This window comes from Lissotriton vulgaris, chromosome 7, assembly GCF_964263255.1.
Source record: "Lissotriton vulgaris chromosome 7, aLisVul1.2, whole genome shotgun sequence".
NCBI classification, from domain to species: Eukaryota; Metazoa; Chordata; class Amphibia; order Caudata; family Salamandridae; genus Lissotriton; species Lissotriton vulgaris.
In genome coordinates, this window is record NC_141695.1 from 1061439714 (window position 1) to 1061455586 (window position 15873).

The window sequence follows — 15873 nt, forward strand, 5'->3', positions numbered from 1 at the left end:
ACCCATCCAGTGGAGCTCACAGTTCCATCTCTCTAAGCTCCTGCAAGCACCCAACAGGACTCCTGCAGGCACCCAGTGGAACTCACAGTGCCATCTCTCTAAGCTCATGCAAGCACCCAATGGAGCTCCTACAGGCACCCACCCAGTGGAGCACACAGTGCCATCTCTCTAAGCTCATGCAAACACCCAACAGGACTCCTGCAGGCATGCATAAGGAGTCTCGTTGTTGTGTTCACAGATCGCAAGACTCCATGATTGTCAATGTAAAGCAACTATCACATTTTGAAAAAGTGCTTGACATGGGAAAGAGGATGTAAAAATGAATATCAAGAAGGTGGAAGTGGAAATGATAAAGCAGTGGATGTTAACTAATGAGGAGATCTCATGAATACATTTAGAAATGTATACAAGGGCAGATCCAGCACATTTTATGGTCAGCTGAAGATCTGGTTCAGATCATTTTCTGCTACCCTGGGTGCCAATGGATATACATTTTTTTAGTCAAACTTTTTTGTGTATTTCTTTGACTTTTAAAATATTGAACTCTGAGTTGTGTGTTTTATTTAAAACCGGTGCAGGGGGCGTAGCTTGGTCAGTAAGATTGGGGGTGAGGTTAAGCTTCAGAATTACCAACAATAACACTGGCTTGAAATGTTAAAGTGCCTTATACAGCAATCAAAGTGCATGAGAGGGGCCTAAGGAGCGGTGGGAATGGAGAGGAATGCGGATTGGTAGGAGTACAAAGAGAGAAAACACAATATGTTGTCATTTAAATAACATTTTGAGAACTTTCAAAACAGAGAGTGTGTGTGTGCGTTTTTGTCTGTGTCTGAGTTAATAAATCCTGGTGAAATCTGACAGACATATCACTCACCATACCTGGTGCAGCAGACGTTTCCTAGCTTCCAGCTGCATAAAGGCGTTTGTCATTGTGTTACAAAGACTATAACCCAGCAAGCAGACTGACCTTTGAGGATACGAACAGTGGGAGTTTGTGCAAGTGTTTTTTGTGTCTATTTGTGAGGGTGAGCAAGAGTGAGAGGGAGGGAGAGAGAGACAGAGGTTGCAAAAATAGTCCCTGAGAATCATAGAGCACTTTACCTAAAGAATGCCAGCTAGGATATCAGAGTAACTTCTCGGTAGGAAACAGGTACTCTAAATAGTGAGAAGCTGCACGTGTGTATTTTGATTTTAAGCAGTGGTGCTGCCTCGTACCCGTATGTCAGCGTGGGCAGCTCAGAGAAGCAGAGGGCTGTGTCTTCCTAATCTTAAACTGGCATGGCCGCACCAGGAAGAAGGATTGGTAAAGCCAATAGATCTCGCTTACTTTTTGAATCATGGCAAAAACATGAAAATGTTTTCTGCAGATCCGAAAAAAGAACCAAAAGGAAGAGGAATTATACACCAAACGTCCAACAGCATGTGGTAGGAGAGTGATACTTCTCTAGGTGGAAAGTAAACCCACTCCATGTGAATGTCAAACAGTTGGCAACAATAGTTTGCAGTCAGCTGGGCTATCAAGCCAGACCTAAAAACTAAGTGGATAAAATAAGAAGCTTCTGCTCTGATTCAGGTACACTTCTGGGCTAAGATTATGTATGATACAAATCACCCAAATAGAAGTGCCCTGGGTGAATGCCTAATTCAATCTGTGTGTGAGTTTATGTGTGCATATGTGTGCATATATAAATATATACATAGGAAGGATAAAGTAATAAACATTACAGGAATAAACAGCACAAACATACTCATCAGTCGTGTGGTCATACACGTACACAGCACACACTTATATACAATAGCCACATAAATCAAAACTCCTACCAAGCACACACAAGGATGTATACACTTATCCTTGTGTGGGCCCTCTATTTACTCTAACTGTACACATCTTGCCCAGGGTACATATAGATATTGCACACAAATGCACACACATTCCACAGAACAACACACACTCAGAAAAGTGTACAGGCAAATGCACTCACAGGGACAGACACCTGCTCATGCTGCCCCTCTTCATACTGTATCTGTACACATCATGCTTATCACACATACAAGCACTATGCACAAAAGCACACAAATTACACAGAACAATACACTGTGAATCACTGTATTTTTACAGCAAAAACACCCTCACACAAACACCTTTTCCTGTTGCCCCTCGTGCACATCATGTCCATTACATATTCAAACGCCACACAACTGCACACTTACAGGCAGACACAGCCTTGTGTTTCCTCTATATAGACTTTAACCTGGGCTAATAATCTTTTTTATCATATGCGAGTAGAGTGTGTGCAGTCCCTTTACCTCAGTACTAATTTAGGAGTGGATTCAGGGAGTTAGATATTTGGTCCTGAAGAAAAGCCTTGGGGTTTGGCTTGAAACATGTAGACCATTAGAAGGGCATGTACATTATCACCTACAGGTTCTACTCCCTCCCCGTTTTTAACCATACTGCCTGGAGGACAGATTAAAATATCACTTACCTACCAGGCAGGTATTTTAACCTCTCACATAAGGCACCTCATACTCCTATTCGGTCTATCAATAGTAATATACAATTTAGTACTCCTGCGTATTTTGCGGGTCAGGGCACGCCCCGTTCGCAGCAGAACAGGAGTAACCATATGATGAAGCATGCCACCAATGGGCAAACCTGATGGGAGAGGGTTATATAAGAAAAAAAAGGTTTATTCTCTCTCCTGTGCACTGAACAGGGACGGGAAGTTAACGTTTGGGAGGGCGGGCACCTCCAATATTTTTTCCTTTTTTCTCCCCCTTTCTTTTGAGAGAGTTGTTCTTCCCACCTGTTGAGACCTAACCAGAGAAACTGTAAAAGCACCTGAAGTGACAGTGCGAGTTCAGAAACTTGCATGATAGCCTAAAACTGAATGAAAAAGTACTATACCAAATAAAAAAGCAAGGAACGACCTACCAAACTGACTACGGTTTTTATTCCGCTGTGTTTAATAATTAGGTTGCTAATATTAGCCCTGAACGGTTAAGTAAGGTGCACATTAATTTGCAGCAAACCATGAGCTGCGCCCTGGATTTGGAGAGCGAGGTCTCGTTTGGAGCGCGTGACCATGTAAATAGGTCAGGCATCGACTAGTGACATAACCAGCTGCTCGGCAGGACAGGTCACGTGAGCGCGGCATATGCACTAAAGCAAGCAAGCAAACTTTAAGTAGAGAACACTGCAAACATATCAAGCGCGCAGTCCCGCGCGAATCTATTCTACACACACGCACGAACGATAGGAAGTACGTACATGATCATCTTCTCCTCGCAGTAGGGGTGTTTGGGCTTTATTTCCAGCTTCTGCACATCTGAAAATCGGATCTTTGGCCCCTTTCTGGAACACTTGCATTTTGACCCTGAGGATAAAGGCGACAAGGAAGTTTGTGTTGGTTTCTAGTTTCACTTGCTTGCTCAAAATGCTCAGAGCCAATTTACTTATCTTTGCGGATAAATACCTTCAATCCCGGAAAGTGTATGTGCTATCGGCGCTTTAACGCAACAAGTCGTGTTCGCAATAAACCCTAACACGATAAATTCAGAGGTGTACACAAAACTACACAACAACTAATTCTGCAAAGTTCTACCCTAGAAGTCGACCAAGCACATGTCTGCAACCGGGCTACAGCTCACATTTAAGAACATAAAATAACATTTGTGGTACTTTTAATAAAACAGAATCTGAAGAACCTGCGATATACAGGCTTTCAATTGTTCTCAGAAATCACTGTAATTCAGGTTTTTGTCTATTGCCGGGGGCGTAAGAAGGTCCCACTCAGCTTAAGGCAAATAAAGATCCGAAAGATGTGGGAGCCTCAGGGGCCCCTCACCATATTCGAATGGGTGCATCATTCTACGTTACGCCACTCTTTGGTGCACCAGTCAGGGCAGCCCTTGTTTCAGCCTGGGCAGGTTAAACTCAGAACAAGCTATGCATAACTTTCCAGTCTAGGAATTAGGTTAAACTCAGAACAAGCTATGCATAACCTTTCAGTCTATGAGGTATGTTAAACTCATAACCTTCCAGTCTAGGAGGTTAAACTCATAGCAAACTATACATAACCTTCCAGTCTAGGAGGTTAAACTCATAGCAAACTATACATAACCTTCCAGTCTATGAGGTATGTTAAACTCAGAACAAGCTATGCATAACTTTCCAGTCTAGGAATTAGGTTAAACTCAGAACAAGCTATGCATAACCTTTCAGTCTATGAGGTATGTTAAACTCATAACCTTCCAGTCTAGGAGGTTAAACTCATAGCAAACTATACATAACCTTCCAGTCTATGAGGTATGTTAAACTCAGAACAAGCTATGCATAACTTTCCAGTCTAGGAATTAGGTTAAACTCAGAACAAGCTATGCATAACCTTTCAGTCTATGAGGTATGTTAAACTCATAACCTTCCAGTCTAGGAGGTTAAACTCATAGCAAACTATACATAACCTTCCAGTCTATGAGGTATGTTAAACTCAGAACAAGCTATGCATAACTTTCCAGTCTAGGAATTAGGTTAAACTCATAGCAACTATACATAACCTTCCAGTCTAGGAGGTTTTCTGGCAGTGTAATGCATGAATCGGAGACTGGAGGCACCTTACCTTCCACATTGACGGAGTAGATCGCAATGACGAGGAGCAGTAACGCCACCAGGGCGGGCTTCATGGCCAGACCTGGGTCCAAACGGTCTTCCCTCTGTACGCTTTAAAATCCCTCTCGGTGGTCCCGCGGTTAGCTGGGCTCAGAGGAATTGCTCTTCCGCCTTTGCAGGTAAATGTCGAACTGATAACTTTTTAACTTCAGGTGCTGGTTCGGAGCTGCTGCTGAGAGTGCTGCTCCCAGCTGTGATGTCCTTGCTGGTTGTGCCGACTGTGGTGCTGCTGGTTGTGCGCGTGCTGCTAGTGGAGCTGTTGCCTGCTTGTCCGCCTCGGCTCCCGTCTGATTTCTCCCACTCGCTCCTGTTCTCTTTTAAAACAGCTCCGGCTGCCCTGGGCACCAGCTCATTAGTATGCAGAGCTACTCAGCGACTCCCAATTTCCCAATACAGGAGGAAGGGAGGGGAGGGGACTTCGGGCATTACTGCGTGACGAGGCTGAATATTTCATAGAGCGAGGAAAAGTGACGCAACCATCAATTCACTTATAAGAATGGAAACCATCGATCTTTTATGAGAGGGAACTAAAGACGCACCGTGACTATTTTGAACGCCCTACCATGAAAACAGAACACTTTATTGTTGGCTAACATTTTTCGTCTCTTATTTGCCATAGCACCTCTGTAATCTTGAAAGGAATCTATTCATCTGACATATATATTTCTTGCATGTGCGCTTCTTTACAGTCACACACACTCCCTCTTAACACAGTTTACCCATGTGTTCTCATGTTGTGCCTGCAGGGGGCAGAATGTGCTAAGCTTGTGCATTGCGTGGAAGCCTGAAGTTCTTAGGAGAGGCCGATTTGCGGTTGTGCCCTGCGGCCATCAAACAAAGCCGCCCACTCACCTACTTAGCAGAAAAGATCTCATATTTGCTATATGTCGTCAAAACCGTGTTACACAAAGAGCCATATTAGGAGGACATCTCATATCCGGTATATTTAAACGGGCATCCCCTTTTGTACAGGAACAAAGCTATGTCCACAGGGCTGGTAAGGATTAGTTTGTCTTTCGCCACGAAAGCATCGCCCCAAAGGAAGCAGCGCGTCCAGCCCAGCAGGAAGTCAACAATAGTTATGGTCGCGGCAACCTGATAGTTTTTCCCCAACTATTTTCATCGAGCTCACAAACAAACGTTGGTCGCATTTTCTACCGAGGCCGCGAACAGTTTCCCTAATAAACTTTCAAATATTAACGCCACGTGGTAAAATAGGTAACCTGCTCACTTTGTTATTCGTTCTTTCTTTGCGGAGCGAAAACTGAAATTAGGGACGCGTGGCATACCATTTGCGAGTATTTCCGTGGTTGGAGGCTAATTGCACATTTCTGGTGATATCTGTGAACTGACATTTCTGGCGCTGAGCAGTCGGTGAACTACGCAGGCACGCTCAATGTTTATTTTCCCATCTACTCTCGAAATTAAAGGGGTCTGTGGAGACGGATCTCGAATGTGTGTGACACAACATATATGCATTACGGATTATAGACATTGTGTTGGGGAATACATATAAACCATACTTAGCAGACAGGTAAATGCTGAGCCAATCTTTGGGGCCAGCAGTTTTTGACAAAGCCTCAGGTACAGGGATATTCAGAGCCCAGACCTCATGTGTTGCAATTCACTCCCTTGACTATTGGTTTGTAGAAGCGATATCTACTACAATGTCCCATAAGCATCACGTTTCCACACTCAAAACTATGTTACAGCGAGAAACAAAGATCACAAAATCTAAGTCACACTATTTACCTCTTCAACTGCATTCCACAAAAACTTCTGCAAGAGAGAGAGCAGGAGAGAGAGAGAGAGAGAGAGAGAGTGTGTGTGTGTGTGTGTGTCTGTGTGACACGATGACAACACATTCATATGGGTGCACTGAAGATCATATGTGGAGTTCTACAGAGATCGACTGGACTGGAACACAGGTCAGAGTGGCCTGTTTCAAGTACCCAGGCTCATCAAAGAGAAGCAGGTCACAATGAGTGGAAGCGACTTAACAGAGGTGGCAGCAGGAGGAAGAGGAGGAGGGCACACTTAATGGTTCAATAAGATCCCCACTAACAATTCAAAAAGTCTGGACTCGTTTTCAATCGTTACAATTATGCCACTGCCGTCTAAAAATCTCTCTGATCATCCCTTTAGGGCATTACTAGGGAATCTCTAATGGCAACTCACTTGAAATCCCTGTATTTTATACTTTTTAATCCTGGAACTGATCTGATATTATCATAGGTTTGACCTGCTTAGAAGAAAGTCCACCTCATCAGTTTTGATAGATCAATGGCGATTTTGACCATTTTGTTCTGGTGATCAGTGGTCGGTGAAATACCACTGTAGTGTCATAACTTGTGGGCACATCTTCTGAACATTTCCCCCTTTTACTTTATTCATATTCAACACTTTATCAGAGGCACATTGGCTACTAAATTGTCCCAACATCCAATTTCTTGCTGGTGGCCAATTTCACCTACTTGTGGTTGAGAGTTTGCAGGATTTCATTTTTAGCTCTGGCTTGTCAGCTCAGCAGTCCAACTGAGATGAACAATACCTATGCTTCTAAAGTGCACACACTGTAGGCTTCAGAGAAGTAAATGTTTCTCATCTCATCCTATTGGCTGTCCAGTGCCTCATGCCATCTCTTAGGAACGGTTTTAATTGTAATACTTAATTTGGATTGTTTTCAGCGACTATTTAGTGAATGCAAAACCCATCTTTAAAAGAATGCTTGACATTCTGAAGCTGTTCTTTTTAAATATTCTCAGGACCTGTAGAAAAAACCTATGAGATTTCAGGCTTGTGCTGCTCACTCCACTCGGAAGACCACTAGTGAAAGTGTGTGGTGATACAGGCTTTGCTGCTTTCATTCAGTAAACCTAGTAACAGCCTGTGGTACTGCAGGTCTGTGCTCAGATCCTGATAGGATGTGGCACAGCAGCCAGAGCTGCCGACTCGGTACCTGGGGATCCGGGATTAGGTCTCGGTGTCAATGCAACATCGTGTGATTCTGGGCAAATCACTTAATCTCCCCATGCCCATGGACAGCGCCTGCATACCCTCACGGGTAATAATCTATATAAATCTGCAAACAAACATAATAAGTCAAATCCACTACAGCAATCAAATATTATGAAAGAAATAAAGGGCCTCACTTACAATTTCCCTGTGCTGTTGGAACGTCACTTTTAGTGACGGTCAGGCGGCGCACTCCATAGGGCCTTAGCTAGAAGGCCACGTAAAGCCACCTTGCATGGCTCTTCATGGCCATGTGGATATGGACTAAGGCAACGAGCGCAAGCCACTGCGTTACCTCAAACAGCCTTAGGGCAGCATGCCATGGGCATTACGGTGGTGTTCCCACGTAACACCCATGGCATTTGACACATTCCCAGATTTATGAGATTTTGCAGACTTGAGAATGAGTCATAAGTCTATGCCGCCCCAGGGGGGGTAGCAGAGGTGCATCAAGGATAAATAACATTATTTCACCTCATTTTTCCTCTTTCCATGTGTGCTGCATTCTGCCCTCTTTTTTTGCCATAGGGCAGCGCAGCAGCACGGCTTGCCGCGCTGCCCTATGGCAAACTATTATAAATGAGGTCCAAAGTTTTATACGTTTTTGTGGCTGATGGTAAGTCACCACCTGGGCCATTTCCTTCACACTAGTAGTTTTGTACTTGTTTTGCTTCCAACGTTTGTGTATAATTACCCGTGAGGTACATCATTTTTCTCTTTCTTGCCTTACTTCTGATCTCCTTTCTATCCCATGAAGGAAAGTTTTCAAGAAGCTCGTCTGTTGGAGCTGCTCCCATCAAGGACTTGCCAATTCTATATCAAAGGACCCCATTTCTTATGGACAATGCACTTCCTGGATCAAATTTTGTTGAGCTAATGTAGTTTTCAATTAAATAAAATTTCAGATTGGGACTTGCACTTATTTGTCGATCGTGACTCACAGATAGGATTTAAAATATTCGCAGGATGTTGGAATTGGACAGCCTTGTGATTGGGTGCAAAATGTGTCCCTCTTTGCCCTTTATTCTTTTTCACTAATCTTGCTCCACCAAGCTTTTACTTCATCTCAGCCTTTTTAAATCACTAATTCTGTGGTTCACAATTTCTCTCAAGAAAGCTTGAAAATTGAACCTGGAATGATGACCAAAGTTTCTTCAAATATTCCACAAGGATGTAGGTTACAAGATGCACTTTTGACACCATGATAGTTCACAAAATTCCACAGCTCCTCTCCCTTCACCTGTGGCTCCCTTAAATTAGTTTTTCCCACTCCATATATGTATTTTCTAACTAAGAAAAATTAATTAAGAGCAAATGAAAAATGAAAGCAAACAACTGGAGGATTGTAAGGGCAGACAAAGACAGCTAGGTAGAATCAGTAACTGATCAAAATGGAGTAAAAGGGAACACAATAATGGTAGGTAGAAGTGCAGAAACTCATTTTGCAAGCACAGCAATCACCTCTAGCTTTCTGCACAGTGCTATGCACTGTCCCACCCTGGGGAATTGCTGCCTCTGCCACCGCCAACACTCAGGGGATTACCTGATCCTTAAGCTCTCATTCCTTTGCTTGCACATGCTGCTCTTGTACATCTTTTTTAGTGGCCAAGTGCTGCAACAATTTGTCAATCTATCAGAGCTCTACTAATCATGGACTAGTCCTCAGGAGCTGCTACATACTGGTCTCTTTATATGTCCAACTAGACATGTCACAGCTTTTGTAAGAAAGGACATACATTGTTTTCCTGGCCCCCCATTTTTTCGGTCTTATTTTTGCTAGCTTAGGACTCTGTGAGCTAGGCCACTGCTAACCAGTGGCACTGCTTTTGAGCATTCCCCTTAAAATGTACTTTGTATTGGTTTCATCTCATTGGCTCATTTTACTTTCCTGTAAGGTCATAAAAAATAGCAAAAACATTTACTAGTTTTTGGGAGGTTACATTGAATATATGGGCTGTAATTTGCTTCCACACTACTTACCTTTGGTCGTGCTTTGTGTGCCAGACCCCCCAGCTGTCGCACATGGCCTTATGCCTGCCCCCTAAGGTACACCCATTCTGCTTTTTATTTTAACTCCTTCACTGCGGCGGTTATTCCGCCACAGTGCTAAGGGGGCGGGGCAGAAGAGCGGCGGGCGCATGCTGGTGACGGAACCGCTCCGTCACCAGCGTCGGTTGCGCTGTGCTTATGACGGAGCGGTTCCGTCTTGGCCCCGCCCGCTCAATAGAACGCTCAGCGCAGGCACAGAATTCGCGCCACGCATGAGCGGTGGGCGGGCCATGACGGAACTGCTCCGTCATCAGCACAGCGCCACCGCAGCTGATGATGGAGTAGTTCTGTCATCAAAGCCTGTAGGTCGAGTGGTGCTGAGATACGAAAATTAACATTGGTGTAATTGCACAAAAGATGTTGTAGTGAGAGAAAGGCTATCAACCATTGCTGATTAAGTCCTATCAGCCCACCAGATGGCGGAGCCTCATCATGTAGGACTTCCGAACTTAGGTCAATGTGCGATCGCCCAGTTGTATTTTAGCGACGCATCACTGGACCAAAAGTACGGTCACCGCAATTGATCGTGCAGAAGGTGAGGCTGATATGTGCAGTGCGAAAATCAAATAAAGTGAAGTGTATTAAAATGGCTATCAAAGCAAACAAAGACCTTTAATAGTGTTTGCCTGGACGTCAGATTAAAAAAATAGTGAAATGACAGTGTGAAAAAATCACTATCTAACTTCCGAAGGGGCGAGATTCTGCCGCGAGGTACCGACGGACAGAGCGGTGCCTTATTCGTCCGAGCAGTTGCCGGGTGAGGTGAGGTTTACTTCCCACACATTGATGGGAAAGACCTATTGCATCAACTGAACAATAATAAGAAGATGTGGTAGGATGGTCTTGAATGATCACTCTTATTTTCAATTTTTAGTTTTCATTGTTATAGCACATACGATAGTGCCCTTGCAGTAGCAGATAAGAGCTTGGCCCTGACGAATGCCAGTGACTTTTCACAGTAAGGCAGAAACATGTTGGCCCTATATAGATCTTTGTTGGATTTCTACCAAGCAAGTTAGATAGTGATTTTTTCACACTGTCATTTCACTATTTTTTTAATCTGACGTCCAGGCAAACACTATTAAAGGTCTTTGTTTGCTTTGATAGCCATTTTAATACACTTCACTTTATTTGATTTTCGCACTGCACATATCAGCCTCACCTTCTGCACGATCAATTGCGGTGACCGTACTTTTGGTCCAGTGATGCGTCGCTAAAATACAACTGGGCGATCGCACATTGACCTAAGTTCGGAAGTCCTACATGATGAGGCTCCGCCATCTGGTGGGCTGATAGGACTTAATCAGCAATGGTTGATAGCCTTTCTCTCACTACAACATCTTTTGTGCAATTACACCAATGTTAATTTTCGTATCTCAGCACCACTCGACCTACAGGCTTTGTTGTTATTGAAGTAGTTACACAGGGGGTATTTGCCTGTTTGGTCGTTAAACACCTCCCTCAGACCCTCTCTTACGAGTTGTTAGGATAATGCAGTTCTGTCATCAGCATGGAAGAGGTTAAATTGTTTTCCTATCATCCTTCTGGAATGCCCGTGTGCTTCGATGGAAGCTGCATTATTTCTATTCATGTTGCAGCCACCCCAGCAGAGTGGAAGCTCCAGTGGGAATCACTGCTGCAAGGCGACCAACTGGGAAAAAGAATTCCTGGGCCAATCAGATTGACTATTATTTGAAGGTGTGGAAACAGTGGGCCTCCCGCAAGCTTCCCACATACCTACCCACACCGATATCTATAAAATATAAACCTTAATTTCTCAAAAAGTACTAAACAAATTTGAACTAAATCACAAAAAGCAAGCTTTTTGGGTAAAGATCCAGCTTTCTACCAAATGTGGTGTAATTCTGTTCAGGTGTTTTGGCGGTAGCATTGTTAAAAAGTCTCAATGGAAATTGCATAGGGAAATTGTATTTTGGGACCCCCTTTTTTTCTGGCTGCGCTTGATTTTTTAGAAAGTTTGTAACAATTTAGCAAAAGGTGTCAACGGCAACGTTATTAGCAAAACAAAAAAATCACGTCCCTATATATGTTGGAGTAGGCCCTCTCTGTTGAGTCATTTCAAAACTTTTTGCCTTCAACCCTCCTGTTTTCTGAACTTGTCCTTGTTGGCTTTTAGGACTCTGTGCACCTTACCACTGCTAACAAGTGTTAAAGTGCTTGTGCTCACTCCTCTAAACACAGTTAAATTGGCTTACAACCAATTGGTATGATACATTGACTAATTTACTAGTAAAACGCCTGTTAATTAAATTATACTAGAGGGCCTGCATCACTTATTGCAGTTCACCTAAATATCCTTTTAAAGCAAATCTCAGGCCTACATTTGCATCCTGTGTACAGTTTTTAACTGCCTTAATGATCTGGCAAAGAAACGTTTGCCAGGCCTAAACTTTTATTTTCAATATAACTCTACTATTTCTGGTTAAGGACAAGCTGACACATTAATTCAAACACTATTTTTCCTAGTTTAATAAAAATGCAGTTCAGTAGTGAAATTTGATTTTTATTAAATATCTATGAAAAGTAACTTTTAAAATGTAAAACGTTGGCTGCCTCAACCTCTAGTAAGCTAACTAGCATTAGTCTGGTAGTAGAAGACATTTCCACTCCATTCCCTTAATGTTGCCTGTTTAATAGTACTTAACTGATCTAAGGATGACAGCTATATGTGTTGGCTTTTGCAGGATTCAAACTTGTGACCTGCAGAAGATGAAAGCAATTAGCATATAAGTAACTGAGCTATGCTGCTGGTTACTTCTCTGTAGTGCAAAAATAGTGTCCAATAAATCATTTTGGAAGTCCTTTTATTATGGATATTACAGTCCTCCTTTAGATAGTCAACCTATGATTTTCATCTTCTATCACCTCTTGAAATTGTAAGCATTGATGTAAGCAAGCAACAAAATGATAATGCAAGACTACCACACTGACTAGTGGTCCACAGTCTAAAATGTAGACATAAGAAGAAGAAAGCCAGTGCTTTAGTGAACATTCAAACATGTTGTAAAAACAAAATGTCAAAATAGGACTATATGTTTTGTCAAAGTAATTCCATTGATATAGGTTTGTAAAAAGTATTGGAGCGTGTATGTAAACATTCCTGAAATGTTGTTATTATTTTTTCAGCTGCAATTATTTAGAAAGTGGTTTGAGGGGGGAGTGACTTGGTGCCAGACAGAGGTGGCCTCTAATGCAGAGTGAGAGTGGGGCAAAAATGCCTGAATGTAGAAGCTAAACCTCCCAGCCAGCATTTCCAAAATAAGTTATACCATGCACATATGTCAGTGCTTCTGGACTTATAACAAATTTCTTTCTTACTGCAACCTGTTTCTGTTTTCCTATTAGCGTGCCTGCCTTCTTGATTTCCGATTCTCTACGCATGGGGCTGCAGCACTCATTGTTTATCTTCATTTTAACAAGCTACAATGGCAATCTTCATGTTTGTCTGCCATGTCTGCTTAACATTTTTGATAACTCCAGAATGAATTTGACTCTGTGTTCCTCTTGATCTCATGTTCTAGTCATGAACAGCATTGTTAATCTACTCTGTGTCAAAACGTAGACGTTCTTATCTTCTTTCTTTGACTGATTGGAGGACTCCTTTTTTGAAATAATTATATCATCATTGCTCAATTTAAACTAGTGTGATTGCTGTTTCCCCAATTTTGTCTCCTATTTGAGGTTACCTATTTCTTCTTCACATGTATGGGCAAAATGAGGAGATTGAAATTAACTTCCACAGGTTCTACTTGTACATATAATAGACTTGTGATTGTTGCTTTTTCAATCATTAATCCAGTCGACAGAAAACAACACACTGTCTAAACAGGAAAGGGCAACATCAACATCTTTAACTAAGTCCCCTTCTAGTTTGCTCTCATCACATTTCTTTATCATTACACCAGCTATTGATTCAATCAGCGAAAGACCAAGAAAGCACCTTCCTTTTCCTGTGAAACACCCTGTCTATTTCTCTGGAACTGCTGTTAGAAAACAGTTGAGCCTTGCAACAATATATTGTAGAAACAAACATAAGATTTCAACGCCTTGATGATAAATAGTCACAAATGGCTGAGAGAATGTTGTAGGGAATAGCCAATTTCAGGCTTACATGACACCCCACTCAAATTAGTCTTCAGTCAGTAATTTCCTTTCTTCAAAAACAAGTTGAAGACCTTATAAATCATAATAGGAGGAACAACCTAAAGATTTAAGGTCTGCTGGAAGAAACAGAAGGCAATGATCGTATCACCCTTTTCATTAATTTTTACCTACAATTCTTGATATCTCAGAATCTATCAGGTAGATTCATCAAGCGAAATCGGCTCGCAAAGGGCCAGATTCTGAGAATCTGGCCCTTTGCGAGCGCTATTTTTGCATTTGGGATTCGTCATCCCAAATGCAAAAATCGCATTCCTAGAAATCGCTAAATTGCGAATAATTGCATTTAAGGAATCTCAATTTGAGATTCCTTAGATGCAATTCATGAACCATTTTAAAATTGTGAATTCGCAATCTGGGGCCGCTATTTACTGCGAAGTCTAACTACGTGGTAAATAGCAAAAACTTAGAAAAATGCACTTTAGTGCATTTTTCTAAGTTGTATGTTACACACACACACATGTCCTTGGGACATGTGTGTGCGCAACACCAGTGTTCATTACCATTTCAGGGGTGCAACAGGGTGTCCTTTGGACACCCTGGCACCCTTGGAATTGCGGCACATTTGTGATTAGCTAATTGCTAATCGCAAATAAGGAATGACTCCCCATTCATTCCTATGGGCCTTTAGGCCCATAGGAATGAATGGGAAAGCCATTCCTTATTTGTGATTAGCAATTAGCTAATCGCTAATAAGGAAGCAGTAGAAATTACTAAAAATATTGCAATTTCTACATGAATCCCGTTTTGCGACTCTTTAATAGCGATTCCTTAAAAATCGCTATTAAGGACTCGCAAAATATGACAATGATGAATCTGGGGGTTAATCTTGTAGCATTCAAATAGCACACCATCTAGGTCACATGTCTATCCTTACGTCTCCATCCAATTAGCCAAGAAGGGCCATACAATATATTTCTTGGACCACACAGATTTAATTAAAGTCAGCTCAGCAGCTAAAATTAGGAAATAAAGTTCCTGGTTAGATAATGTCTCACATTTTTCACAACATTTTGATAAATGTACCTTTGATAAATGTAAACGTCTTTTTAAAGCAACTTGTAAGAATAAGCTGACAAACCATGAGGACCCACTGAAATTAAAATGCTTTCTAGACAAATGCAGAGTTGAACAAACTGAGACCTCCAAACCTATGAATAGCTGAACTCATTGATCATTTGTTATTTGTTGATTCGTTTGCTATTTCTATTGTATTTTTTCTTTTCAGCTCTAATTTGCATATAGTGTCTTGTCTTGTTATTAAATGAACTTATGAATGTACTCATTAGTTAGTGCTCTTCTTAATCTTCTTGCATTGTTTTCCACAGGTTTTCCTGCTTCTATGTCTGTTACCAAACACAGTCCACCTTCCATTGCCTAAATTCTCTCCCAATCCACTTTGGAGTTTGGATGTGCCGTATTTAGTATGTTGCTTCAACACCCTCAGTGTTTTGTCCTCTATGTAGGTATATTTTAAATTATTTTCTTGTTTTAGTTTTACTAGATGTCCACAATATATTTTGAAAAATCAATGAATATACCATCTACAAAGACCTCAAATTAAGAAAGAAAATCAAATACAAGGGTGCACCTGTTGGCTTCAAGCCTCTGGACATAATGGACGTGGAGAGGCATTAGGAATCCCCGTACGCTAACCCAAATCGTGCAGGTTGCTGATACCATCTCATGGAACACCAAAGGAAGTCCTGAGGCTTACCAAATTTAGATATACCTCAGGGTAGGTGAGCCCACAAACAGGGATCGAGTAGAAAGAGACAGGGAACTTTGTCTTCAAAATAGGTATGTATTCATAGTTTGTTTTAAAGCAGACCCATTTACTTTTGGATGCAGTTATTTGTTATAATTGTTTTACATTTTTATTTACAGTTTATATAGTTCTATATCATTTGAACAGAGCACCAAACGGCATTACTTTATTCAGATTGAGGTACACACCA

At 41.8% G+C, this 15873-nt stretch overlaps 1 protein-coding gene across 1 annotated transcript in view; it reads right to left on the minus strand.

Moving 5' to 3' along the window:
• The window catches only part of CXCL14 (C-X-C motif chemokine ligand 14), a 29343-nt gene extending 24365 nt beyond the window's left edge, over positions 1-4978 (minus strand). Inside the window, exons 1-2 of the mRNA XM_086931514.1 lie at positions 4620-4978; positions 3272-3377 (exon numbers count right to left, since the gene is read on the minus strand). Of these exons, the coding sequence (XP_086787640.1) occupies positions 3272-3377; positions 4620-4683 (170 nt within the window). The 5' untranslated portion in view covers positions 4684-4978. The remainder of the gene's footprint in view (positions 1-3271; positions 3378-4619) is intronic.
• Positions 4979-15873: the final 10895 nt, after the last annotated feature.